This window comes from Oncorhynchus masou, chromosome 13 (assembly GCF_036934945.1).
Source record: "Oncorhynchus masou masou isolate Uvic2021 chromosome 13, UVic_Omas_1.1, whole genome shotgun sequence".
In the NCBI taxonomy this organism is placed as follows: Eukaryota; Metazoa; Chordata; class Actinopteri; order Salmoniformes; family Salmonidae; genus Oncorhynchus; species Oncorhynchus masou.
Genome location: NC_088224.1, coordinates 79111548 through 79137121, shown reverse-complemented (window position 1 = coordinate 79137121; position 25574 = coordinate 79111548). Strand labels below are relative to the sequence as shown.

Sequence of the window (25574 nt, the reverse complement as noted above, 5' to 3'; positions counted from 1 at the left end):
CCCGTGCGCTTTGCTTCACGAGAGAGAAAGAGAGAAAGAGAGAGAGAGAGAGAGAGAGAGAGAGAGAGAGAGAGAGAGAGAAGTAGAGAAGGGAGGGGGAGCGGGGGTCGATGGGGGGTGCATGGTTTCAGGCTGGACATCTGTCGCTTGTATTTTTTTGCAGGGCTGGTACCTCGGCTATTGAAAAGAGGCAGTGACCTGTCATCCCTGACTGATGGGAGCGACACCGTGTGTGGGAAAATACCTCAGCCAAAGAGCTCGATCATTCACATGGTAATTATTCCCTATAAATAAGAGGGGTGCGCCGCGCGGAGGGCCTTACAGACATATCCTAGACTCAGCCGGGAAAGGAGAGCTATACTCCATATACAACTATACCGAGCGTAAAGGAGAGATGACAACCAGCGCCATGGCGCACAACATGGGGAGACACTCGAGTGCCAAGGAGGAGAGAAAGGTATTGCCTTCGTCCCCGTCGATAGATAAACTTAAACATCAACATGTGACTTTCTTCGGAGATGCTCACGCTTAGTGATCATCTGGTCCAGTTTGTGTCTGTATCTGGTCGCCATTAACCTATCGCTTTCCATCTCTAGTTGCGCAAACCGCTCATTGAGAGGAAAAGACGGGAGAGGATTAATAACTGCTTGGATCAGCTGAAAGAAACGGTCGTCGGGGCGTTCAGTCTTGACGTGAGTTGGCCTATATACACACTGTATTTTAATTGTTATAAATGCTCAATTATATGGAGTGTGAAAGACGCAATGTAAGTTATTTCTTGACACAAACTTTCCATTTTCCCTAACAGCAATCGAAACTTGAAAAGGCGGACATTCTAGAGATGACAGTGAAACATCTGCAGAATGTTCAGACACATAAATTCAGTGGTAAGTGTCCAATAAAGTGACTTGACGGAAGAAACATACAAGTGAGTTTTCAAAGTTGTGCCTGTGTGCAATAATCTATGTAAGCAGTTGGGGGCCTAATCGGCACGTTAGAAAGTAGTTACGGAGACTGGTGGGAGTATTTTCATCAGTTATTGAATAACAGTCCCATGGTGCCAAATAAGAATAATACGTTTTGAGTATTAGTACTCATAGTTGTATGATTTAATTGTGGTTTTCTCCATATTTAATCTCTTTGTTTCAACATAAAACAATTGATTAGTCAAGTGATTCTTAATCCTGGTCATGAGGACCCAAAGGGATTCCACTAATCAACTCATCATTTAAACATTTGATTAGTGGAATAAGGTGTGTAGTGTTAAGGAAAAAACTAAAATGTGCTCCCCTTTCAGGATTAAGAAATGCATTATACAAATGTATTTTGGTTAATAGGCCAGTCTGGGTGCAATACATCCTGCCACCAACAGATTGTGCTGTGACCCATGTTTGACCCAGTGTCTCCTCCCCTCCACAGCAGACCCCACCTTAGGCCTGGAAGCACAGCAGAAGTACAGCACAGGCTACATCCAGTGCATGCACGAGGTCCACAACATGCTGCTCAGCTGCGAGTGGATGGACAAAACATTGGGCTCCCGCCTGCTCAACCACCTACTCAAATCCCTGCCCCGCTCAAGCGAAGAGCACCCCTCTCAGGCCAACCCCAACCTCAGGCCCGACGCCCCCCCACCCAGCCAGGGGCCAGGAGCCCCCACTACACCCATCAGAGGGGACCCCAGGTCTGGGAGGCAGGGCCAGATGGAGGGGCCACTGTGCCATGTGGTGGGGCCCCAGGACAAGCCCCTGCTCCTGCCTGGGAGTCCCCACCTGGGCATGCTGGAGATGTGGAGGCCCTGGTAAACTAAACCGTCCCTCTGGGTGTGTTCTGGATCCCCATGTTAGACCCTCCTCTGTTATGTATCTTATAGATATGCTACTCAGAAGACATTGTTTTGGATTGTGGGGCGGTTGTGTTTCTGATCTAGGTGTGGTATATATCTAGGTGTGGTATATATCTAGGTGTGGTATATAAACAGACCTCTCAGTACTTCCTCTCCGAAGTCGACTTTCCGTAGCCTGCATTGTAGAAGGCTCTTATTCATCTTTTTCTTGTATTTATTGTATTAACATCTTTATTTATTGAATAATAAGATAAAACATGTAGGTTCTTAGCTGTAGTCACAAATAGCTTTTGTACTCCTCCCTTTGTTTTATATTACTAACCAATATTAATAAAAATGTGTATGGAATTTCTGTAGATGTTATCAATTTTATTTGTACACACCTGTGCTCGTGCACACGCACAAAAACACACACACTTTCTCTCTTATATAGAAATATGTTTTGATCCTATCAACATGATGAGATAAACCCATGTTAAAAGATATGAATGATGCTGAGGCTTACAGCTGCTACAGTATTATTGTGCATTTATAAACAATTAAAAACGGTACAATATTTCATATTATACTCTTGCTTGCAATGTGAAGGAATATAAGCAAATGGTTTCAGTAATATTAAATAAATTACCTAGTCCAGTAGGACAGAACTTCCAAAATGAAGGAAAGCCTTGAGTAAAATGAGGGATACAAAGTATATTGAAAGCAGGTGTTTCCACACAGGTGTGGTTCCTGAGTTAATTACGCAATTAACATCCCATCATGCTTAGGGTCATGTATAAAAATGTCCAGTTGCCTATTATTTTGGCTACCATGGCAAGAAGAGATCTCAGTGACTTTGAAGAAGGGGTCTCAAAGGAGCATAGCAGGTTTAACGTGTGTGTGTCAGTCACCAGAGCTCAACCCAATTTATGGGAGATTCTGGAGCAGCACCCGAGACTACCACCATCAACAAAACACAAATTTACGTAATTTATCTAGGAATAATGGTGTTGCATGCCTCCAATAGAGTTCCAAACACTTGTATAATCTATGTCAAGGCACATTGAATCTGTTCTGGCCGCCCGTGTTGGCCCATCGCCCTAATAAGACACTATGTTGGTGTTTCCTTTATTTTGGCAGTTACCTGTATGTGGTGAGGAAATTAGGTCGGTGGTTTCTAGTGTTTACACATGCAGCCCAATTTTGAACTTTTTTTCGCTAATTGCTCTTCTGAACAATCACGTCAGATCTTTTTCAGAGGTGATCTGATTGGTCAGAAGACCAATTAGTGAAAAAGATCAGAATTGATCCTAGATTCGAACCAGGTACTGCAGTGACGCCTCTTGCACTGAGATACAGTGCCTTAGACCGCTGCGCCACTCATTCAATTGTGAATTTTAAAAAACCTGACAAATGAACCTTATATTCACAGACATTTTTTAAATTATTGAATTCAAAAATTGAAAACATTGCTATAGTAAATGGCCTATCTCCTCCTGACTATAAACCCATAATAATTGGCCACAGAGCTGATGAAACCGCCGGGTGGTGGCAGAGAAGGGAGAGAAGATGGAGAGGGGCGCCCGGTCCCTCTGCGGGTTCTCGAACAAAAGCGGACCGAGACAGCTGCTCTCTCCCCAGTCCAGACCATTAAGAGGAGATCTGGAGCGGAGCGTGGGGTGGCGAGGTGCCAAACTCCTCCACTTCAAAGCCTCTGGACACGGCCTTCATTTAGGTTGTAGATATTTTACTGATGCCTAATTGCTGTAGCGAAAATCTTGTGCATAAAACTCACTCCTAATGGTATCATGTTGTTTACCTGGAGAATTTAGTGACATGACACATTGTGGTGCTGGTTTAGATAGACACAAATGCGCTATTGTGTATTGGTAATTTGCATGACAATGCGCTGTATACATACACAATACATGCAACGAGACCAGAAGGTTGAACACTTCTATCAGACGTAAACAAATAGACAATTGTGCATAAAAGAATAGTGCACACACCCACAACGACATTTGGCTAATGGATATAAGTCCATTTCTCGACATAACATAGGCTGTTTTTACATTGGCAGCCCAATTCTGATCTGTTTACACTCGTACGTCTTTTGGCCAACCAGATCAGCTCTTTTACCAATAATGGTGCAAAAGATCAGAATTGGGCTGCCTCTGTAAACTCAACCATAATAAGCTAAATGTTCTTGAAAATAAGCCTGTAGTTATTTTGTTAACTGTAAGGGGTGAGCAAATACAAACATGCATGAACTCTAAAGATGAACATTTAAAACTAGGGTCTATTTAGTATTTATTTCTTCTGTGCGTTTTAAGGGAATGGGGCATCTGAGAGTGCAGTTGCACCCAAACCAGAAGTCACCAAAGAAGTGAGAGAACAAATGAGAGGCAGGCTAACACCTGTCGCTTTCTTTGGGGAAGGGCCTTTAATTCCCAGTCTGATTCAGTTTAGGCCAAGGGGCCTCCGCCAGCAGCTGCCAACTGAAGGCATCGCGTTACATCGGAGAACCCGCACTGGGGAAATCTTCTGAGCCTTGCACAGAGACATAGGAAAAATGGTACTGGGTAGGGCAAGAAAATAAAGAGAGAAACATGACCGAGTCTTGAGATAATCAGCAGATTGTCAGGATTAGTAATGAAAAATATATTACAAATACTCCACGCCACTAAAATGTCATTATTATTATTTTTTGACACATCTGCATAATATCTCTCTGTGTTATGCCATAAATAGTCCTATTGGCCTACCTAGTGAAATACATTGGACACATTGGAGCTTTGATGACCCACTGAATTGGTAGATAATTTGTGATAGCAGCCTCCACCCCATCCCATTTCCTTTCACAGAATGTAGCCTATAATGTGCAGTTATGGAAGACACAAACAGATGACAAGATGGAAGATGCCAATAGCTGTCTAATAAACATGTTATAAGTTACATACGTTGTTATTACCATGCAATGCACTTGTAGGCTACTTTTTTTCTCTCCAAAATTGTCATTATTTCTTAAACAGTAGCCTAAGTGAATAGCCTACGGTTGATCAATAACAACAAAAAACACTGTCACCGGATACGCAACCCAAAAGATTACTTGTGACCACTACTGATTCTCACCGCGCAGAAAGGGCTGGCGGAAGACAAAGGAGAGGACTCTGATTGGCTCTCGCGGTGTGTGCTCTGTTGTCCCCTGGCTAGTGCAGACAAACCACACATTCATATGCAAATGAGTCCTTATAAATACCTACAACAGTTCTATAGTGCCAGCAGTACGTCTCGCGAAGATTGTACAATAATCATAGGGCGTCTCGCCTGTCGTGTATAAATTCTCTCTTACCGGGTCCGTTTGCCAGCTGCTCTCTTTCACGGATCGGGAAAATAGCAGTGGAATACAAACTGGGATCTCAGACTGACTGCACGGCTCGGGCTCAAAACCAACATGGCCCCCTCGGCTCTGCACATCAAGAACGGATTTGGCATGGATGAGGATGACTACTACGGGATTAATAAAGGGGATAGAAAGGTAAGGGGCATCTGTGGTTGTTGTATCGCTGATCCCATTCTATAGAGTAGCCCACCCTAGTAATGCAGTTATTACATTGGTACAACGTACTAACTGGCCTATGTGTCATTGTTACAGGCTAGAAAACCTTTGGTGGAGAAGAAGAGGCGTGCTCGTATCAATGAGAGTTTGCAGGAGCTTCGGACCTTGCTCGCTGACACCGACGTGAGTTTGGCGCACCTACCCCGCTATAGACTCACCTGGCGCGGCTGCACTTATTGGCTTGAGCGTAGCCTCTGCAATAATACCGTTCATACAATAGAAGCGAATTAAATCTAATATTTTTCACTTCGTCTCCCCTCGGCTTCAGTCAAAGGTGGAGAATGCGGAGGTTCTGGAGATGACAGTGAAAAAAGTGGAGCACATTCTCAAAGATCGTCCCCAAGGTAAGCAGTGAGCAATGGTACAGACCATTGACCCTTTCCTCCACTCATCAAAGTGCATTTAGGCCCATATCAGGTGCGGTTTAACATATAACGCCCACTGTGGGAGTGCAATTGAATTTCAGGAGTTCTAATTTAATTTCTTCCTCAGAGACTGACATCATGAACCGGGAGGCCAGCGAGAGGTTTGCAGCAGGCTACATCCAGTGCATGCATGAGGTCCATATGTTTGTGTCCAACTGTCCCGGGATAGACGCGACGGTGGCGGCCGAGCTACTGAACCACCTGCTGGAGTGTATGCCCTTGAACGAGGACCACTTCCAAGACATGGTTATGGATATAATATCGGACACTTCCAGCAACAACGGCAGCACTTGGCCAGCCGGCGAGGCAGTGAGCGTGGCCCTAGCCTCACCCGGATGCAGAAGTATAGCCAGCGGCTCTTCCTCGGCCCTCTCCCCCGCCGCCTCCAACACCTCCAGTGAGGACCTGTGCTCTGACCTGTACGAGACAGACAGCGAGCACAACCAGCGCGCTACCGATGCACTGGAGAACCAAGAAGCCCAGAACATGCCCACCATCACCTACTCCAAATCAATGTGGAGGCCCTGGTAGTGGCCCGTACTGGTCAACTGTCTGCCTTTGGGATTTAATAGAATAGTTTGGAGTCTACCTGGCCCCAGGCTGTGACATCGTCTGTTACCTGGAAAGCGCATATCGCCGGATATTCACTTCCTGCTATTACGCAATTGAGAACTGCTCATATTTGTTTTTGTAAATATCTCATTATGTATAGAGGATTTGCATAATAAAAAAGCTCTTTTAGAAACCGAAATGCTTCGGCAATGACTTAAATAGGCTATAAATCGTTTTTTTTTCCAGTGAAGAAAAAAGGCCATTGGGCGTGTAGCCTATAGTTTTTTCGCCATTTAACCTTCAAGAGAAACGCTTATATTTCCCCCCAGCCACTTGACGCTGTAACAATGTGTAGAATGTTTTGTCCCAAAAAATGTCAATGTGATTAATAAAATAATTTAATGAAAATGACTATCTTCGTGTATAATCTGTGCTTGTTTTTGTTTACACCATTTTACAGAACGACAGAATTTCAGGCTAGAATGACTTGACGTCTGTTTGCACAACATTTTAAACAATTGGTAGAATACCTAATATCACATGGTAATTGAATCGCCCAATTGACAAACATTAAAGCAATTAAGAGGAACTGCAGCCTGAAACATAAACTAACAACACTTACAGGACTCTTGCTAGTCAGGTTATTATCCAATTGCTAAAAACGCAGTGAAACAAAATTATAAGCCTATGAAGAGGCCAGTGCCACACTCCCATAATCAAAATCCTGTGTTCGAGGCATTTTATTCATTCATTATTTTTTTTAAAGCACATGGAAACAGTCCATAAATAATGCAGAAGTCAATATTGAAAGATACATTTGTGATAGGCCTGTAATAAAACATGAGCGAGCGATTCTATAATCATCTCATTTCAGTCGAATAAATTATAAGGTCTGTGTCGCGTCCAGTTCAGCCACGTTCAATTTCTAAATCTCTCCCCCATAGGCGTCCTCTCCCCCCAGGCGTCCTCTCCTAGAGTACAAAGGCGCGCTTCGCGTCCTGTGCGCACATGAAAGGTTCCGCTAGTGCAGTGGAAAGCAACGCCAATACCTGGTTAAAGTCGCACCTCTGATGTCCCTGCCACACCAAGTGTCACTGGTAACACGTCAGGTACAATGGTTGCTATATTCTACAGAGCAACGTTAGATCCTGTCCACGGTCGGTTGTTTTAACCGGCACCACCACTACAGTTACTTGACATAATTTTAAAAGGCACATTGCTGTACGATTCTAATCACCATATACCCAAATCTTGACTTGAAATAACGTGTGCCCAAAGTAGCCTACAAAGTGCTGCGCGCTTCCATTTCCAATGCCTCCTATTGAATATTAACGCTAAACCATAATAATTGTGAGCAGCATTCCAAAGCCATTAGCCTACTTGGCCCGTTGACCATGAAACCGCAATCGGGTTACCTGCATATCGACTACGGATAGGAACATGACAGGCCTGCCTATGGGCTAGATAGACTAGGCTATCATGCATAGCTCACCGTGGAATATGAACACAAGTTCAACATCTTTTGCTCACCGATTTGCTTAGACAGACAAGTTTCAATCACAAGTACAATAAACCGACTGGGCACTAATGAGTGCCACCAATAAAGAAGATAACAGCACTGGAAAAACCATTGATGGATGGCTGGGTGATTTTGCAACAACGAGCACTTTTGGCATTTCTTACATAAAAGAAAAACGTTTACTGAAAAATACATTCATTACGGATGTTAATATCTTGTCAATTCCACATTAATAGATTTACAGACTGTTGTCAGCTTATGATGAAGGAATGGCTGACAAGTCGGATTAGCGTTGAGCAGCGGCAGGGGGCTTGAAGCTGTTCTCACACCTGTGCCACGAAGAGGTGTGAACAGCGGGCATGGAAGCAGAGGAGGATACACTGATCAAAGCTTTGGATCGGCAGGCTACCATTTGACAGAACGGCGACAAAGTCGGGGAGTTGAAAGATACTGACAGACACAGTAGCCTATATCTTTGGTTCACCTTTGCACCTGTCAAATTACATTTTTAAATAGGTGTGGGCCGAAAGAATGACAAAACAAAGAACTTAGGCTATAACAAAACTATTATATAGACAGCTTATTATAATACCAATTCATAGACATTTGTAATGTATCATGAGCCATTTTCCCCATTAGTTTCCCAAAGCCTGTTGCTTGGTAAACCCATAGTCTCAAATGTGCATAAAGCAATCTGTTGCATCAAAACAGGGACCCCGGGCCTGTTTCCCATCATTATCCTAATGGCGCAACATCACCATTCTTCCAAAATGACATATGACATGTTGACGACATTACAAAATTAGTTTTAGCGATCTGTGAATGACAAGGGCAAAATAACAATTGCACAGCATCCAAATGCATCAGCTGAGGGTTCGTGACGGTGAATTTGAATTCCGGGGTTAAAGGTTAGCGGCCGGTGTCAGTTGGCATGAGGATTTCAAACGTGAATGAGAGCATATGGCTTTGATACGGATCCCCTGGGACTCCCATTCCATCCTTGGATGCGTCTCTCCTATCAACTGTCTGACTCTGAAAAGCAATCACTGATCTAACAACAGAACGCCTCAGCCTAACCCTTCATCCACTCTGACAGTTTATTATGGCTTTCCCTGATCTGTTTGATGTTTTCACACGCACAACACTCATAAACAGATAATCCTCCCATTGACTACACTGGTTTGAGTCAGAGGAGCCGATCTGTCGATATTCGAAATTGCCTGCTGCTTTTGAACAATAGTCACACAATCTTACCATCTGAGTTTTGGCCTTCATCAGGTTCCAGCCTTAAAATGTTATTATAGCCCACATTCAAGTAAAATATAGAGTGAAAACCCCATGGATCACCATCACAACAAAACAAACCCTTACCTGTCCAGATTAATTAACACTAGGGGGAAAGCGCCTACAAAATAGCAATGAACTGTGCTAAAATATCAGCTTCTCAAAGTAACAGTGAGACAAATATACACTGAGTGTCCAAAACATTAAGAACACTTGCTCCTTCCATGACATAGACTGACCAGGTGAATCAAGGTGAATGCTATGATCCCTTATTGATGTCACCTGTTAAATCCACTTCAATCAGTGTAGATAAAGGGGAGGAGACAGGTTAAAGAATGATTTTTAAGCCTCGAGTGTGTGTGCCATTCAGAGGATGGATGGGAAAGACAAAATATTTAAGTACCCTTTAAAGGGGTATGGTAGTTTTAATTTGTTTATTTATTTAACCACGCAAGTCAGTTAAGAACAAATTCTTATTTAAAATGACGGCCTACCCTGGCCAAACCCTAACCAGGACAACGTTGGGCCAATTGTGCGCCGCCATATGGGACTCCCGATCACGGCCGGTTGCCAGGCAGACTGATTTTGCCAGGCACAAAAAAACCAATTCAATCTATTTTAGAATTAGGCTGTAACGTAACAAAATGTGGAAAAAGTAAAGGGGTCTGAATACTTCCTGAATGCCCTGTATGTGTCTGAATTTCCCTGTTTTGTTCAAGTCTGACTGCCAGGGGCGGACTGGGACGACAAATCGGCCCTGGCCTTTTCTGACACGCAGACCATTTTTTCCTGAGTCCCCCTCCTCTTCCTCCATATCAGGAAAGTCCTCCTCGATAAGGGCTGAGGCCGAGTCTTCACAGTACAACCTTCCTGATAAAATTCAAGGATGCGTGTAGGTTAGTACAGTATTGACCCACGTGACGACATAGGCACATCTGTGTGTGTGTGTACGTGTGCATGTGTGTTTGATTGGGAGGTAAATTTGTTTGTGTGTGAGAGGTGTGTGTGAAGCCAGATGTTTGACGTACCTTGATGTTGATGGCCTTGGGCAGAACCCCCATCCTCACCCAGGGCTGTTCCTTCACTAGCTCCCTCCGCTGGACAGAGGAGAAATGGCTGGCTCTTCTGCATCAGTCTCAGTCTCTGCTGGTCCTCCCGCAACACCTTCTGGATGCCCCTGTTCACACAGAGAGATAGCTCTGTTAGAAATGATTAACAACTGTGCTTCTCATCTACTTAGCTATTCTTCATAATGTTACCAACATGGGTTTTTGAATTAGCTAAGAGCCAATTACATCATTTTTTGTATTTTGTATTTTTTTTTAGCAGACACTCTTATCCAGAGCGACCTACATGAGCAATTAGGGTTAAGTGCCTTGCTCAAGGGCACATCGACAGAATATTGTCGGCTCATGGATTTTCAGGAAACTCTAAAGATAACATGCACTAGTCTAGGTCAGTAGAAGTAATTGTCTGTATAATTTGGAGTTATTCTGTTTGTAGAACTGAGGTCTGATGACCAACATAGTGAAACATTGTTTTGTCACAAGCTACTAACAAAAAAGGAGGTAATTATAAGCAAAGAGCAAGTAAACATTAATTTAATTTCAGGCTTTGATAACATCTTCCAGCAAGATCAAATAAGAACAGTATTAAAATACCAATCAAGAACCATTTCTTAGAAAAACATCCTCACAATGACCCCATTCTGCTATTGGTTGGTGGTCCTGTCAATGACTCACCGTGAGGGCATCTGATAGGTCATCATGATGATCTCATCAGGGTTAGCCATGAGCAGCCAGAGGGGTTCCCGGAGGACGTACTCAATGAATTGTTCTCCCTCCCTCTGTCCTTGGCTCTGTCCAGCCTCGGACTCAGCCTCCACCCTCTTTATGGCCTTAGCCTTGACCTTCGGGTCATTCTCCAGACAGTCCACACTGCCAATGTACTTGCAAGTGTCACTGCGCCCTAAAGACAAGAGGAATATTTAAACGTGAGAGGTTGAGAGTTTGAGAGAGACACAGTGTTGCAGTTTGGTTGGGCAAGGTGAGGTATGGATGACTGCTGTGTTTCTACTGACTGCTGTGTTTCATGCTGCCAGAGGCACTGCTGGACGTTCGTTCCCCTGCCGTTGAATCCGGAACCAGAGCAGGCAATATAAACGACCAATATACTATGGCTATTGGCTGTTTCCAGGCACGCCACGTGGCTGCCCTTAGCCGTGGTATATTGGCCATATACCACACGCCCCCCGGGCCTTATTGCTTTAATTTATAACACATCCTCTCCTCTTCTATAATAGGTATCTCGCCTGCTGTTGGGTCCTCCTCAGGCTGAGCTGCCAGACTCTTCTCTGCTGCTATACTGCTACCTGGAGCCCCACTATGGGGTGCCATGCTGTCCTCTAGCTACAGCAGGTTGAGCTGCAGGGGAGAGCTGCAGCGACACTCAAACAGTGGGGGAGACGCAGCCGGCTCCCGGCCAGTGGAGGAAGGGATGGAGCAGCAGGACACTGCCCCCTCTCTGGTATCCATGGCCGGGGCTTTTGGTGGGGTAGGAATCCTGGGGGACAAACGGGGCTGGCACGGGAAGGCCTGTTGGGTTGTGTAGGCCATCTGTCCTGGGAAAGGTGGGTGGGTTGGGGCTTGCAGGCGGGCTGGTCAGGAAAGAAGGAAGGTGCTGCGGCAATTTGACCAATCTGTCCTATCTGTCCCAGTTGTCCCATTTGTCCCATCTGCAGGAATAGGTAGTTGGGCACAAGGGGGGTGACGATAGGGGCAGGGTATGGTGTAGCAGTGGGTGGAGCCTGGCTGCTCTGGCCCTCCCCAAAGCCAATGGAGACAGTTGGGTCAGGGCGAGTGATCTGGGCAGGGGTGGTAGGGGCAGCAGGGTAGCCTGACAGGGGTAGCATGGCAACATGGCAGGGTAGGGCACAGAGAAGGCCTGGAACTGGGAGACTTCAAATGGGGACCAGGGCATCCATTTCAGGCCCTGCAGGGGATGGCGGGGTTTACAGTGGAGTCAGGACACTTCACACAGGGATTCTTGGATTTCTTATTTCGACTGCCCATCTTGGCTGCAGCGGGGGAGGCCCCGGTGCCTGCCCGTGCTCTGTTTAGCAACGTCCCCACTTCCTGCGGCTTCTGAGGAGAGAAGACACACAACACAGTCAGTCAAGAATATCTATGAGATGGATCTTATCGTCTATCTCAGATGTTCCCAAAGCCAAATTTCCACAATGCTGTGTGTATGTAACTATGCATTTTGCTTACCCTGGGTGCTGGTCAGACCTCTCGGTCTGTGCAGGTACGTGGAGCAGTCTTTCTGGAAGTTTCTGGAGTTGCGGAGTTCCTTACAGCGGGTAAGAAAGGCTTCCTCCTCCTGGTGTGTGCACTGACAACATCTGCTTGGTCAGCCTCAGCCTTTTAAAGGCCTCCTTCTCCTGGGTGGGCGGGGATACCACACTGACTAGCAGCGGTGGAGGGTCGGGACTCTCAGCAATCTCTGGAGAGGTCAATCACAGGAAACAGCCAATTAGAATGAAACCTAACACAGTGTGTGTGTATGCTCACTATATTCTGTCTGGCGTTTGTCTCCTACATGGACGATGGTGCTGCTATAGCTATAATGGCTGGTGATTGACACCACGCTCTCAGCCTTGCTGGGCACAGCCAGGGGCCCTCCCTCCCTCCCAACACTGGGGCGGCACCAGAGGAAAGCTTCTTAGGGGCCTGTATTCAGGTTTGGAGGGAGAGTAGACCTGCTGGTTCTGACTCTTCAACATGTGGACCCCTTTACAGATCTCCTGGAATGTTTTCTGTAACACACACAGATAGAGATGGTGTGAGTGGGGAAGGGAAACAGAGCAAGTGATCAAGCAGAGAAAATTATGAGACATTGATTTAGAATACTGAAGACAACCAGGGAAGAAATGCAGAGTGTGGCATCAACTCACCAGCTTGGATTTGCCTGGTTCCTCAACCATAATCCTGTTCTCAAGGGCGTTCCCCTTGGTCTCGCTAGGCCACCCCATACTCAGCAGCTGCTCCTGGAAACCATTGCTGCCATGGCTACCGTAACCAATGGAGCCCATGTTGTGGATCGGTTGTAGGAGGAAAAGTGTTGTTATAGAAACACACAGAGGATAGTGCCATGTGAGAAATAATGCGAATTGTCAAGTGTGTGTGTGTGCTGACCTGCAGCAGCAGTCTGTGGATCCACTCAGTTATCTCCTGGATGTCAGAGTCCATTAACTTCCTCTTTGTGATGATAGGTACTGCAAACACGTCTTCATTTACCGGACGCCTGAAACATCATAGACACAATGTCAAAAATTACATTTCAAAACACTGGTGCATAACTGACACTCCAGTGATGTCTCACTGGCCTGATATAGTTTACATGTGTCACTACCGATAATTTGTGTGTGTGTGTGTGTGTGTGTGTGTCAAATCAAATCATCAAATTTTATTTGTCACATACACATGGTTAGCAGATGTTAATGCGAGTGTAGCGAAATGCTTGTGCTTCTAGTTCCGACAATGCAGTAATAACCAACAAGTAATCTAACTAACAATTCCTAAACTACTGTCTTATACACAGTGTAAGGGGATAAAGAGTATGTACATAAGGATATATGAATGAGTGATGGTACAGAGCAGCATAGGCAAGATACAGTAGATGGTATCGAGTACAGTATATACATATGAGATGAGTATGTAAACAAAGTGGCATAGTTAAAGTGGCTAGTGATACATGTATTACATAAGGATGCAGTCGATGATATAGAGTACAGTATATACGTATGCATATGAGATAAATAATGTAGGGTAAGTAACATTATATAAGGTAGCATTGTTTAAAGTGGCTAGTGATATATTTACATAATTTCCCATCAATTCCCATTATTAAAGTGGCTGGAGTTGAGTCAGTGTCAGTGTGTTGGCAGCAGCCACTCAATGTTAGTGGTGGCTGTTTAACAGTCTGATGGCCATGAGATAGAAGCTGTTTTTCAGTCTCTCGGTCCCAGCTTTGATGCACCTGTACTGACCTCGCCTTCTGGATGATAGCGGGGTGAACAGGCAGTGGCTCGGGTGGTTGATGTCCTTGATGATCTTTATGGCCTTCCTGTAACATCGGGTGGTGTAGGTGTCCTGGAGGGCAGGTAGTTTGCCCCCGGTGATGCATTGTGCAGACCTCACTACTCTCTGGAGAGCCTTACGGTTGAGGGCGGAGCAGTTGCCGTACCAGGCGGTGATACAGCCCGCCAGGATGCTCTTGATTGTGCATCTGTAGAAGTTTGTGAGTGCTTTTGGTGACAAGCCGAATTTCTTCAGCCTCCTGAGGTTGAAGAGGCGCTGCTGCGCCTTCTTCACGATGCTGTCTGTGTGAGTGGACCAATTCAGTTTGTCTGTGATGTGTATGCCGAGGAACTTAAAACTTGCTACCCTCTCCACTACTGTTCCATCGATGTGGATAGGGGGGTGTTCCCTCTGCTGTTTCCTGAAGTCCACAATCATCTCCTTAGTTTTGTTGACGTTGAGTGCAAGGTTATTTTCCTGACACCACACTCCGAGGGCCCTCACCTCCTCCCTGTAGGCCGTCTCGTCGTTGTTGGTAATCAAGCCTACCACTGTTGTGTCGTCCGCAAACTTGATGATTGAGTTGGAGGCGTGCGTGGCCACGCAGTCGTGGGTGAACAGGGAGTACAGGAGAGGGCTCAGAACGCACCCTTGTGGGGCCCCAGTGTTGAGGATCAGCGGGGAGGAGATGTTGTTCCCTACCCTCACCACCTGGGGTGGCCCGTCAGGAAGTCCAGTACCCAGTTGCACAGGGCGGGGTCGAGACCCAGGGTCTCGAGCTTGATGACGAGCTTGGAGGGTACTATGGTGTTGAATGCCGAGCTGTAGTCGATGAACAGCATTCTCACATAGGTATTCCTCTTGTCCAGATGGGTTAGGGCAGTGCGCAGTGTGGTTGAGATTGCATCGTCTGTGGACCTATTTGGGCGGTAAGCAAATTGGAGTGGGTCTAGGGTGTCAGGTAGGGTGGAGGTGATATGGTCCTTGACTAGTCTCTCAAAGCACTTCATGATGACGGAAGTGAGTTCTACGGGCGGTAGTCGTTTAGCTCACTTACCTTAGCTTTCTTGGGAACAGGAACAATGGTGGCCCTCTTGAAGCATGTGGGAACAGCAGACTGGTATAGGGATTGATTGAATATGTCCGTAAACACACCAGCCAGCTGGTCTGCGCATGCTCTGAGGGCGCGGCTGGGGATGCCGTCTGGGCCTGCAGCCTTGCGAGGGTTAACACGTTTAAATGTTTTACTCACCTCGGCTGCAGTGAAGGAGAGACCGCATGTTTCCGTTGCAGGCCGTGTCAGTGGCACAGTATTGTCCTCAAAGCGGGCAAAAAAGTTATTTAGTCTGCCTGGGAGCAAGACATCCTGGTCCGTGACTGGGCTGGATTTCTTCCTGTAGTCCATGATTGACTGTAGACCCTGCCACATGCCTCTTGTGTCTGAGCCGTTGAATTGAGATTCTACTTTGTCTCTGTACTGACGCTTAGCTTGTTTGATAACCTTGCGGAGGGAATAGCTGCACTGATTGTATTCGGTCATGTTACCAGACACCTTGCCCTGATTAAAAGCAGTGGTTTGCGCTTTCAGTTTCACGCGAATGCTGCCATCAATCCACGGTTTCTGGTTAGGGAATGTTTTAATCGTTGCTATGGGAACGACATCTTCAACGCACGTTCTAATGAACTCGCACACTGAATCAGCATATTCGTCAATGTTGTTATCTGATGCAATACGAAACATGTCCCAGTCCACGTGATGGAAGCAGTCTTGGAGTGTGGAGTCAGCTTGGTCGGACCAGCGTTGGACAGACCTCAGCGTGGGAGCTTCTTGTTTCAGTTTCTGTCTGTAGGCAGGGATCAGCAAAATGGAGTCGTGGTCAGCTTTTCCGAAAGGGGGGCGGGGCAGGGCCTTATATGCGTCGCGGAAGTTAGAGTAACAATGATCCAAGGTTTTTCCACCCCTGGTTGCGCAATTGATATGCTGATACAATTTAGGGAGTCTTGTTTTCAGATTAGCCTTGTTAAAATCCCCAGCTACAATGAATGCAGCCTCCGGATAAATGGTTTCCAGTTTGCAAAGAGTTAAATAAAAGTTCGTTCAGAGCCATCGATGTGTCTGCTTCGGGGGGGATATATACGGCTGTGATTATAATCGAAGAGAATTCTCTTGGTAGATAATGCGGTCTACATTTGAGTGTGAGGAATTCTAAATCAGGTGAACAGAAGGATTTGAGTTCCTGTATGTTTCTTTCATCACACCATGTCTCGTTAGCCATAAGGCATACGCCCCCGCCCCTCTTCTTACCAGAAAGGTGTTTGTTTCTGTCGGCGCGATGCGTGGAGAAACCCGTTGGCTGCACCGCTTCGGATAGCGTCTCTCCAGTGAGCCATGTTTCCGTGAAGCACAGAACGTTACAGTCTCTGATGTCCCTCTGGAATGCTACCCTTGCTCGGATTTCATCAACCTTGTTGTCAAGAGACTGGACATTGGCAAGAAGAATGCTAGGGAGTGGTGCACGGTGTGCCCATCTCCGGAGTCTGACCAGAAGACCGCCTCGTTTCCCTCTTTTTCGGAGTCGTTTTTTTGGGTCGCTGCATGCAATCCATTCCGTTGTCCTGTTTGTAAGGCAGAACACAGGATCCGCATCGCGAAAAACATATTCTTGGTCGTACTGATGGTGAGTTGACGCTGATCTTATATTCAGTAGTTCTTCTTGACTGTATGTAATGAAACCTAAGATGACCTGGGGTACTAATGTAAGAAATAACACGTAAAAAAAACAAAAAACTGCATAGTTTCCTAGGAACGCGAAGCGAGGCGGCCATCTCTGTTGGCGCCGGAAGTACATTGTGTGTGTGTGTGTGTGTGTGTGACTTATTTGCAGACTTTGTGCCTGCCGATGTCAAAGGCTCCAGGGGTTGACGAAGCTGGACCAGCTGGTATCTATGATGACATACTCGCTATTCCACGCACAGAACCGGTTTGAGTGGTCAAAAAGCTGTTCCACGTCCACCCCATGTCCTCTCCTCTCCATGCTGCTTGGTCCGTTTGTGGTGGGTAGTTCTGTCACAGGTGTCGTTGGAAGAAGTGGACCAAAGTGTAGCGTGGTGAGCGTACATTTCTCTTTTTATTTAAAATGTCGCCAACAAAACAAGAAATGAAAAACAACCTTGAAGCTTACAGGGCTAAGTGCTATTACCCACAATGGAAGGAGGGAAAAAGGGCTACCTAAGTATGGTTCCCAATCAGAGACAACGATAGACAGATGTCCCTGATTGAGAACCATACCCGGCCAAAACATAGAAACACAAAATCATAGAAAACAAAACATAGAATGCCCACCCCAAATCACACCCTGACCAAACCAAATAGAGACATAAAAAGGCTCTCTAAGGTCAGGGCGTGACAGTGTGTGAGTGTGTGTGTTAGGGTGTGAATGGGCATTAGGATGGAATGTATGTGTATTTTAGTATGTGTATGAGACTCACTGCAATACGACAGTGCTGAGAGAGACACAGATCACAGAGAGCGTCTGTATGTATTTTACCATCATAGCCAGAGTATACCCGCTCAGCCAGTAGCAGGCAGTAGGACTGTTCCTCAGCCAGAACAATAAATCACACATACATACAGTGCCTTTGGAAAGTATTCAGACCCCTTGACTTTTTTCACATTTTGTTATGTTACATCCTTCTAAAATGGATACAGACAAGACCCCATAATGACAAGCGAAAACAGCCTTATTCTGAAATGGATTAAATATATATATTCTCATCAATCTACACACAATACCGCATAATGACAAGGGAAAATAAGTTTTTAGAAATGTTTGCTAATTTATAAAAAAATAAACGGAAATATCACATTTACACAAGTATTCAGACCCTTTACTCAGTACTTTGTTGAAGCACCTGATTACAGCCTCGAGTCTTCTTGGGTATGACGCTACAAGCTTGGCACATCTGTATTTGTGGAGTTTCTCTTATTCTTCTCTGCAGATCCTCTCAAGCTCTGTCAGGTTAGATGGGAGCATTGCTGCACAGCTATTTTCAGGTCTCTCCAGAGATGTTCAAGCCTGGGTTCAAGTCCGGGCTCTGGCTGGGCCACTCAAGGACATTCAGAGACTTGTCCCAAAGCTACTGCTGCAATGTCTTGGCTGTGTGCTTAGGGTCATTGTCCAGTTGGAAGGTGAACCATCGCCACAGTCTGAGATCCTGAGTGCTCAAGGAGGAGGTTTTCATTATTAAGGACCTGTAAGTTGCTCCGTTCATCTTTGCCTCGATCCTGACTAGTCTCCCAGTCCCTGCAGCTGAAAAACATCCCCACATCACCGCCATGCTTCACCGTAATGGTGGAGCCCGGTTTCCTCCAGACGTGACATTTGGCATTCAGGCTAAAGAGTTCTATCTTGGTTTCATCAGACCAGAGAATCTTGTTTCTCATGGTCAGAGTCTTTAGGTGCCTTTTGGCAAACCCCAAGCGGGCTGTCATGTGCCTTTTACTGAGGAGTGGCTTCCGTCTGGCCACTACCATAAAGACATGATTGGTGGAGGGTCTGAATACTTATGTAAATAAGGTATTTCTGTTTTTTATTTTTATGAAAAGTGCAGAAACCTGTTTTCACTTGTCATTATGGGGTCTTGTGTGTATCCATTTTAGAAGGCTGTAACATAACAAAATGTGGAAAAAGTCAAGGGGTCTGAATACTTTCCAAAGGCACTGTATATATACACACACCAATGCTACCTCCCCCTGTACAAGACTAAATTGCTTCTTTACAGCATACAGATCGCTTCAGTCCCTGACCAGTAGGTGGGGATAAAATAACAAAACTGACTCCCTCATCTCCCTTCACATCCGTCAACTCTCCCTACCACTCTAATTCCCCCTTCTCACTCCTCTGAGTCAGACTGTTAGAACTATGATCAATAGTTTCCTGCTCTATCTCCCATCTCGACCTCGCAGCAGAGTGCCTTGCATGCACTCTGTAGGAGACAATTCCGTGAGAGAGTGAGAGAGAGGATGAATATATATCTAAGCAGCCAGAAGAATCCAGTTGAGTCTATTTCCAACAGTCTACCTGCTGCTCATCAATATCCACAGGATATGGGCGTAGATGTGCTTCCTCATGCATATGCATGTGTCCATGCCTCAGGACTACTTGGCCTGATGACTCCTTGCTGTCCACCTGGCCGTGCTGCTGCTCCAGTTTCAACTGTTCTGCCTGCGGCTATGGAACCCTGACCTGTTCACAAGACGTGCTACCTGTCCCAGACCTGCTGTTTTCAACTCTTTAGAGACAGCAGGAGCGGTAGAGATACTCTGAATCATCGGCTATGAAAAACCAACTGACATTTACTCCTGAGGTGCTGACCTGTTGCACCCTCGGCAACCACTGATTATTATTATGTAACCTTGCTGGCCATCTATGAACATTTGAACATCTTGACCATTGTTCTGTTATAATCTCCACCCAGCACAACCAGTCATAGCCTGGTTCCTCTCTAGGTTTCTTCCTAGGTTTTGGCCTTTCTAGGGAGTTTTTCCTTGCCACTGTGCTTCTACACCTGCATTGCTTGCTGTTTGGGGTTTTAGGCTGGGTTTCTGTACAGCACTTTGTGACATCAGCTGATGTAAGAAGGGCTTTATAAATACATTTGAATTGATTTACTGAACAGCTTGTATCGTTGAGTGCGTAGAAGGGAAGAGATATGTCTGCATGAGTAGAAGGGTCATAGGTACCTGTTCCAGTGCACATACTCCAGGAGGACAGGCGCTAGGGTGTGGTGAAGCAGTAGAACACACTGACATCCTGAGGGGTCAGGAACTCTACAAACTTAGGATTGTACACTATATTCCCTGTGATGAGAGAGACAGCCACAGCAAAAATATCCTATATGACAAAACAAAAACCTATTAAAGGAGAATCCGTCAGAAAGGTATTAAAGTGGCCCTGATCAGGAAAACCAGAGCTGTCATCAGGAGAGAGTCAGTCAGAAAGGTATTAAAATGGCCCTGATCAGGAAAACTTATTTTGATTTTTTTTAACCTTTATTTAACTACGCAAGTCAGTTAAGAACACATTTTTATTTACAATGATGGCCTACCGGGGAACAGTGGCTTAACTGCCTTGTTCAGAGGCAGAATGAAACACTTCAGGCCTTTGTAATCGACCTGGCCGGGGTATCCTGGAAGTATATTGATCTCACCCCGTCAGTAGAGGATGCCTGGATATTTTTTTTAAATGCCTTCCTAACCATCTTAAATAAACATGCCCCATTCAAGAAATTTAGAACCAGGAACAGATATAGCCCTTGGTTCTCCCCAGACCTGACTGCCCTTAACCAACAAAAAAACATCCTATGGCATTCTGCATTAGCATCGAACAGCCCCAGCTGATATGCAGTTGTTCAGGGAAGCTAGAAACCATTATACACAGGCAGTTAGGAAAGCCAAGGCTAGCTTTTTCAAGCAGAAATTTGCTTCCTGCAACACTAACTCAAAAAAGTTCTGGGACACTGTAAAGTCCATGGAGAATAAGAACACCTCCTCCCAGCTGCCCACTGCACTGAAGATAGGAAACACTGTCACCACTGATAAATCCACCATAATTGAGAATTTCAATAAGCATTTTTCTACGGCTGGCCATGCTTTCCACCTGGCTACTCCTACCCCGGTCAACAGCACGGCACCCCCCACAGCAACTCGCCCAAGCCTTCCCCATTTCTCCTTCTCCCAAATCCGTTCAGCTGATGTTCTGAAAGAGCTGCAAAATCTGGACCCCTACAAATCAGCCGGGCTAGACAATCTGGACCCTTTCTTTCTAAAATTATCTGCCGAAATTGTTGCCCCCCCTATTACTAGCCTGTACAACCTCTCTTTCGTGTCGTCTGAGATTCCCAAAGATTGGAAAGCAGCTGTGGTCATCCCCCTCTTCAAAGGGGGGGACACCTTTGACCCAAACTGCTACAGACCTATATCTATCCTACCATGCCTTTCTAAGGTCTTCGAAAGCCAAGTCAACAAACAGATTACCAACCATTTCGAATCTCACTATACCTTCTCTGCTATGCAATCTGGTTTCAGAGCTGGTCATGGGTGCACCTCAGCCACGCTCAAGGTCCTAAATGATATCTTAACCGCCATAGATAAGAAACATGACCGTGCAGCCGTATTCATTGATCTGGCCAAGGTTTTCGACTCTGTCAATCACCACATCCTCATCGGCAGACTCGACAGCCTTGGTTTCTCAAATGATTGCCTCGCCTGGTTCACCAACTACTTCTCTGATAGAGTTCAGTGTGTCAAATCGGAGGGTCTGCTGTCCGGACCTCTGGCAGTCTCTATGGGGGTGCCACAGGGTTCAATTCTTGGACCGACTCTCTTCTCTGTATACATCAATGAGGTCGCTCTTGCTGCTGGTGAGTCTCTGATCCACCTCTACGCAGACGACACCATTCTGTGTACTTCTGGCCCTTCTTTGGACACTGTGTTAACAACCCTCCAGGCAAGCTTCAATGCCATACAACTCTCCTTCCGTGGCTTCCAATTGCTCTTAAATACAAGTAAAACTAAATACATGCTCTTCAACCGATCGCTACCTGCACCTGCCCGCCTGTCCAACATCACTACTCTGGACGGCTCTGACTTAGAATACGTGGACAGCTACAAATACTTAGGTGTCTGGTTAGACTGGCTAGACTGTAAACTCTCCTTCCAGACCCATATCAAACATCTCCAATCCAAAGTTAAATCTAGAATTGGCTTCCTATTTCGCAACAAAGCATCCTTCACTCATGCTGCCAAACATACCCTTGTAAAACTGACCATCCTACCAATCCTCGACTTTGGCGACGTCATTTACAAAATAGCCTCCAATACCCTACTCAACAAATTGGATGCAGTCTATCACAGTGCAATCCATTTTGTCACCAAAGCCCCATACTACCCACCATTGCGACCTGTACGCTCTCGTTGGCTGGCCCTCGCTTCATACTCGTCGCCAAACCCACTGGCTCCATGTCATCTACAAGACCCTGCTAGGTAAAGTCCCCCCTTATCTCAGTTCGCTGGTCACCATAGCATCTCCCACCTGTAGCACACGCTCCAGCAGGTGTATCTCTCTAGTCACCCCCAAAACCAATTCTTTCTTTGGCCGCCTCTCCTTCCAGTTCTCTGCTGCCAATGACAGGAACGAACTACAAAAATCTTAACTCACTTATCTCCCTCACAAGCTTTCAGCACCAACTGTCAGAGCAGCTCACAGATTACTGCACCTGTACATAGCCCACCTATAATTTAGCCCAAACAACTACCTATTTCCCTACTGTATTTAATTAATTAATTAATTTTGCTCCTTTGCACCCCATTATTTTTATTTCTACTTTGCACATTCTTCCATTGCAAATCTACCATTCCAGTGTTTTACTTGCTATATTGTATTTACTTTGCCACCATGGCCTTTTTTTGCCTTTACTTCCCTTATCTCACCTCATTTGCTCACATCGTATATAGACTTGTTTATACTGTATTATTGACTGTATGTTTGTTTTACTCCATGTGTAATTCTGTGTCGTTGTATGTGTCGAACTGCTTTGCTTTATCTTGTCCAGGTCGCAATTGTAAATGAGAACTTGTTCTCAACTTGCCTACCTGGTTAAATAAAGGTGAAATATATAAAAAAATAAAACATTTACATTACATTTAAGTCATTTAGCAGACGCTCTTATCCAGAGCGACTTAGAGCTCCAGAGCGACTTACAAAAAAATGACAGCTTGCGGATTCAAGTCAGTAACCTTTCAGTAACTGGCCCAACTAGGCTACCTGCCGCCTCAATACACACACAGTCAAAGCCTCAGTCTACCCTTGAAGGCCAGGCCATTCAAGTCTAAGTGCCCTGGTCTTTATAGTATAGGAACAGATGACGTACTGTATACTTATTCTATTATTATTTTTTACCATTCCCTGCCCTTTCCAACCAGACTAAGTCTCATACCAGTTCAATCCCATTCAACCATTTCTAAAGAGAGGTCCTAAAGGTGAGACAACAGCTATCCTGTTACATACATCTCTGTGTCACGTTCTGACCTTAGTTCCTATTTTATGTCTCTATTTTGGTTTGGTCAGGGCATGAGTTGGGGTGGGCATTCTGTGTTTTTTCTATGTTTTCTATTTCTATGTGTTTGGCCTGGTATGGTTCCCAATCAGAGGCAGCTGTCAATGTTGTCTCTGATTGAGAACCGTACTTAGGTAGCCTTTTCCCACCTGTGTTTTGTGGGTAATTATTTTTCCGTGTGTGTTTGTGTGCACCTCGGTTGCTTCATGCTCTTTGCTGTTTACCTATTTGTTTTTTGGTTATTTCGGTTTCACTTTCATTAAAAGATGTAGAACTACATGCACTCTGCGCCTTGGTTGATTTATGACAGGGAGTTTGAGGATAGCGAGCATGACACTCTGTCAGCAAATTTTTTGACACCGACAGAGATGGCTGCCTCGCTTCGCGTTCCTAGGAAACTATGCAGTATTTTTATTTATTTTTTTGTGTTATTTCTTACATTGTTACCCCAGGTAATCTTAGGTTTTATTACATACAGTCGGGAGGTACTATTGGATATAAGAGCAACGTCAACTCACCAACATTCCAACCAGGAATATGAATTTCCCGAAGCAGATCCTCTGTTTTTCCCACCACCCAGGACAATGGACCGGATCCAAGCCTGCGACCCAAAACAACGACGCCGTAGATGGGCAGACGGAGCGGTCTTCTGGTCAGGCTCCGTAGACGGGCACATCACGCACCGCTCCCGAGCATACTACTCGCCAATGTCCAGTCTCTTGACAACAAGGTAGACGAAATCAGAGCAAGGGTTGCATTCCAGAGAAACATCAGAGACTGTAACAATCTTTGTTTCACGGAAACATGGCTCACTCAAGACACGCTATCGGAGTCGGTACAGCCAGCTGGTTTCTTCACGCATCGCCCCGACAGAAACAAACATCTTTCTGGTAAGAAGAAGGGCGGGAGTGTATGCCTTATGATTAATGAGACGTGGTGTGATCATAACAACATACAGGAACTCAAGTCCTTCTGTTCACCAGGCTTAGAATTCCTCACAATCAAATGCAGACCGCATTATCTACCTAGAGAATTCTCTTCGATCATAATCACAGTCGTGTATATTCCCCCCCCCCCAAGCAGACACATCGAAGGCCCTGAAAGAACTTAATTTTACTCTACGTAAACTGGAAACCACATATCCTGAGGCTGCATTTATTGTAGCTGGGGTTTTTAACAAGGCTAATCTGAAAACAAGACTCCCTAAATTGTATCAGAATATCGATTGCGCAACCAGGGCTGGCAAAACCCTAGATCATGGTTATTCTAACTTCCGCAATGCATATAAGGCCCTCCCCTGCCCTCCTTTCGGAAAAGCTGACCATGACTCCATTTTGTTGCTCCCTGCCTAGCAGTGCCTCTTCAACCTCAACCCCCGCAGGGCTGCAGGCCCAGATGGCATCCCCAGCCGCGTCCTCAGAGCATGCGCAGACCAGTTGGATGGTGTGTTGATGGACATGTTCAATCAATCCTTATCTCTGTTGTCCCCACATGCTTCAAGAAGGCCACCATTGTTCCTGTTCCCAAGAAAGCTAAGGTAACTGAGCTAAATGACTATCGCCCCGTAGCACTCACTTCCGTCATCATGAAGTGCTTTGAGAGACTAGTCAAGGACCATATCACCTCCACCCTACCTGACACACTAGACTCACTACAATTTGCTTACCGCCCCAAAAGGTCAACAGACAACGCAATTGCAATCACACTGCACACTGCCCTAACCCATCTGGACAAGAGGAATACCTATGTGAGAATGCTGTCCATCGATTACAGCTCAGCATATAACACCATAGTACCCTCCAAACTCATCATCAAGCTCGAGACCCTGGGTCTCGACCCCGCCCTGTGCAACTGGGTCCTGGACTTCCTGACGGGCCGCCCTCAAGTGGTGAGGGTAAGTAACAACATCTCCACCCTGCTGATCCTCAACACTGGGGCCCCACAAGGGTGCGTTCTCAGCCCTCTCCTGTACTCCCTGTTCACCCATGACTGCGTGGCCATGCACGCCTCCAACTCAATCAAGTTTGCAGACGACACTACAGTGTCGATGAGACGGCCTACAGGGAGGAGGTGAGGGCCCTCGTGGTGTGGTGTCAGGAAAATAACCTCATCCTTAACGTCAACAAAACAAAGGAGATGATCGTGGACTTCAGGA

The 25574-nt window shown here is 45.7% G+C and overlaps 2 protein-coding genes and 1 pseudogene across 2 annotated transcripts; 2 read left to right on the top strand and 1 right to left on the bottom strand.

Annotated features, from left to right (window-relative positions):
- The first annotated feature begins 336 nt into the window (after positions 1-336).
- her8.2 (hairy-related 8.2) lies at positions 337-2163 on the top strand. The gene is made up of 4 exons (XM_064982757.1): positions 337-457; positions 597-692; positions 809-887; positions 1420-2163. Exons 1-4 carry the CDS (start codon positions 395-397, stop codon positions 1800-1802), a joined length of 621 nt encoding a protein of 206 aa, XP_064838829.1. The 5' UTR covers positions 337-394; the 3' UTR covers positions 1803-2163.
- A 2869-nt stretch (positions 2164-5032) lies between these two features.
- Positions 5033-6830, top strand: LOC135551548 (transcription cofactor HES-6-like). The gene is made up of 4 exons (XM_064982755.1): positions 5033-5360; positions 5478-5564; positions 5710-5785; positions 5934-6830. Exons 1-4 carry the CDS (start codon positions 5277-5279, stop codon positions 6395-6397), a joined length of 711 nt encoding a protein of 236 aa, XP_064838827.1. The 5' UTR covers positions 5033-5276; the 3' UTR covers positions 6398-6830.
- Positions 6831-8223: 1393 nt separating this feature from the next.
- LOC135553440 (period circadian protein homolog 1-like) overlaps positions 8224-25574 on the bottom strand; it is a 31179-nt pseudogene continuing 13828 nt past the window's right edge.

Bases quoted from the DNA above. Each gene is read 5' to 3' on its own strand.
- her8.2 (XM_064982757.1), top strand. From the start codon at position 395: ATGACAACCAGCGCCATGGCGCACAACATGGGGAGACACTCGAGTGCC. The intron at 458-596 runs GTATTGCCTTCG...TTCCATCTCTAG, and splicing joins GTGCCAAGGAGGAGAGAAAG to TTGCGCAAACCGCTCATTGA. The intron at 693-808 runs GTGAGTTGGCCT...TTTCCCTAACAG, and splicing joins TCGGGGCGTTCAGTCTTGAC to CAATCGAAACTTGAAAAGGC.
- LOC135551548 (XM_064982755.1), top strand. From the start codon at position 5,277: ATGGCCCCCTCGGCTCTGCACATCAAGAACGGATTTGGCATGGATGAG. The intron at 5,361-5,477 runs GTAAGGGGCATC...TCATTGTTACAG, and splicing joins TTAATAAAGGGGATAGAAAG to GCTAGAAAACCTTTGGTGGA. The intron at 5,786-5,933 runs GTAAGCAGTGAG...TTTCTTCCTCAG, and splicing joins TCTCAAAGATCGTCCCCAAG to AGACTGACATCATGAACCGG.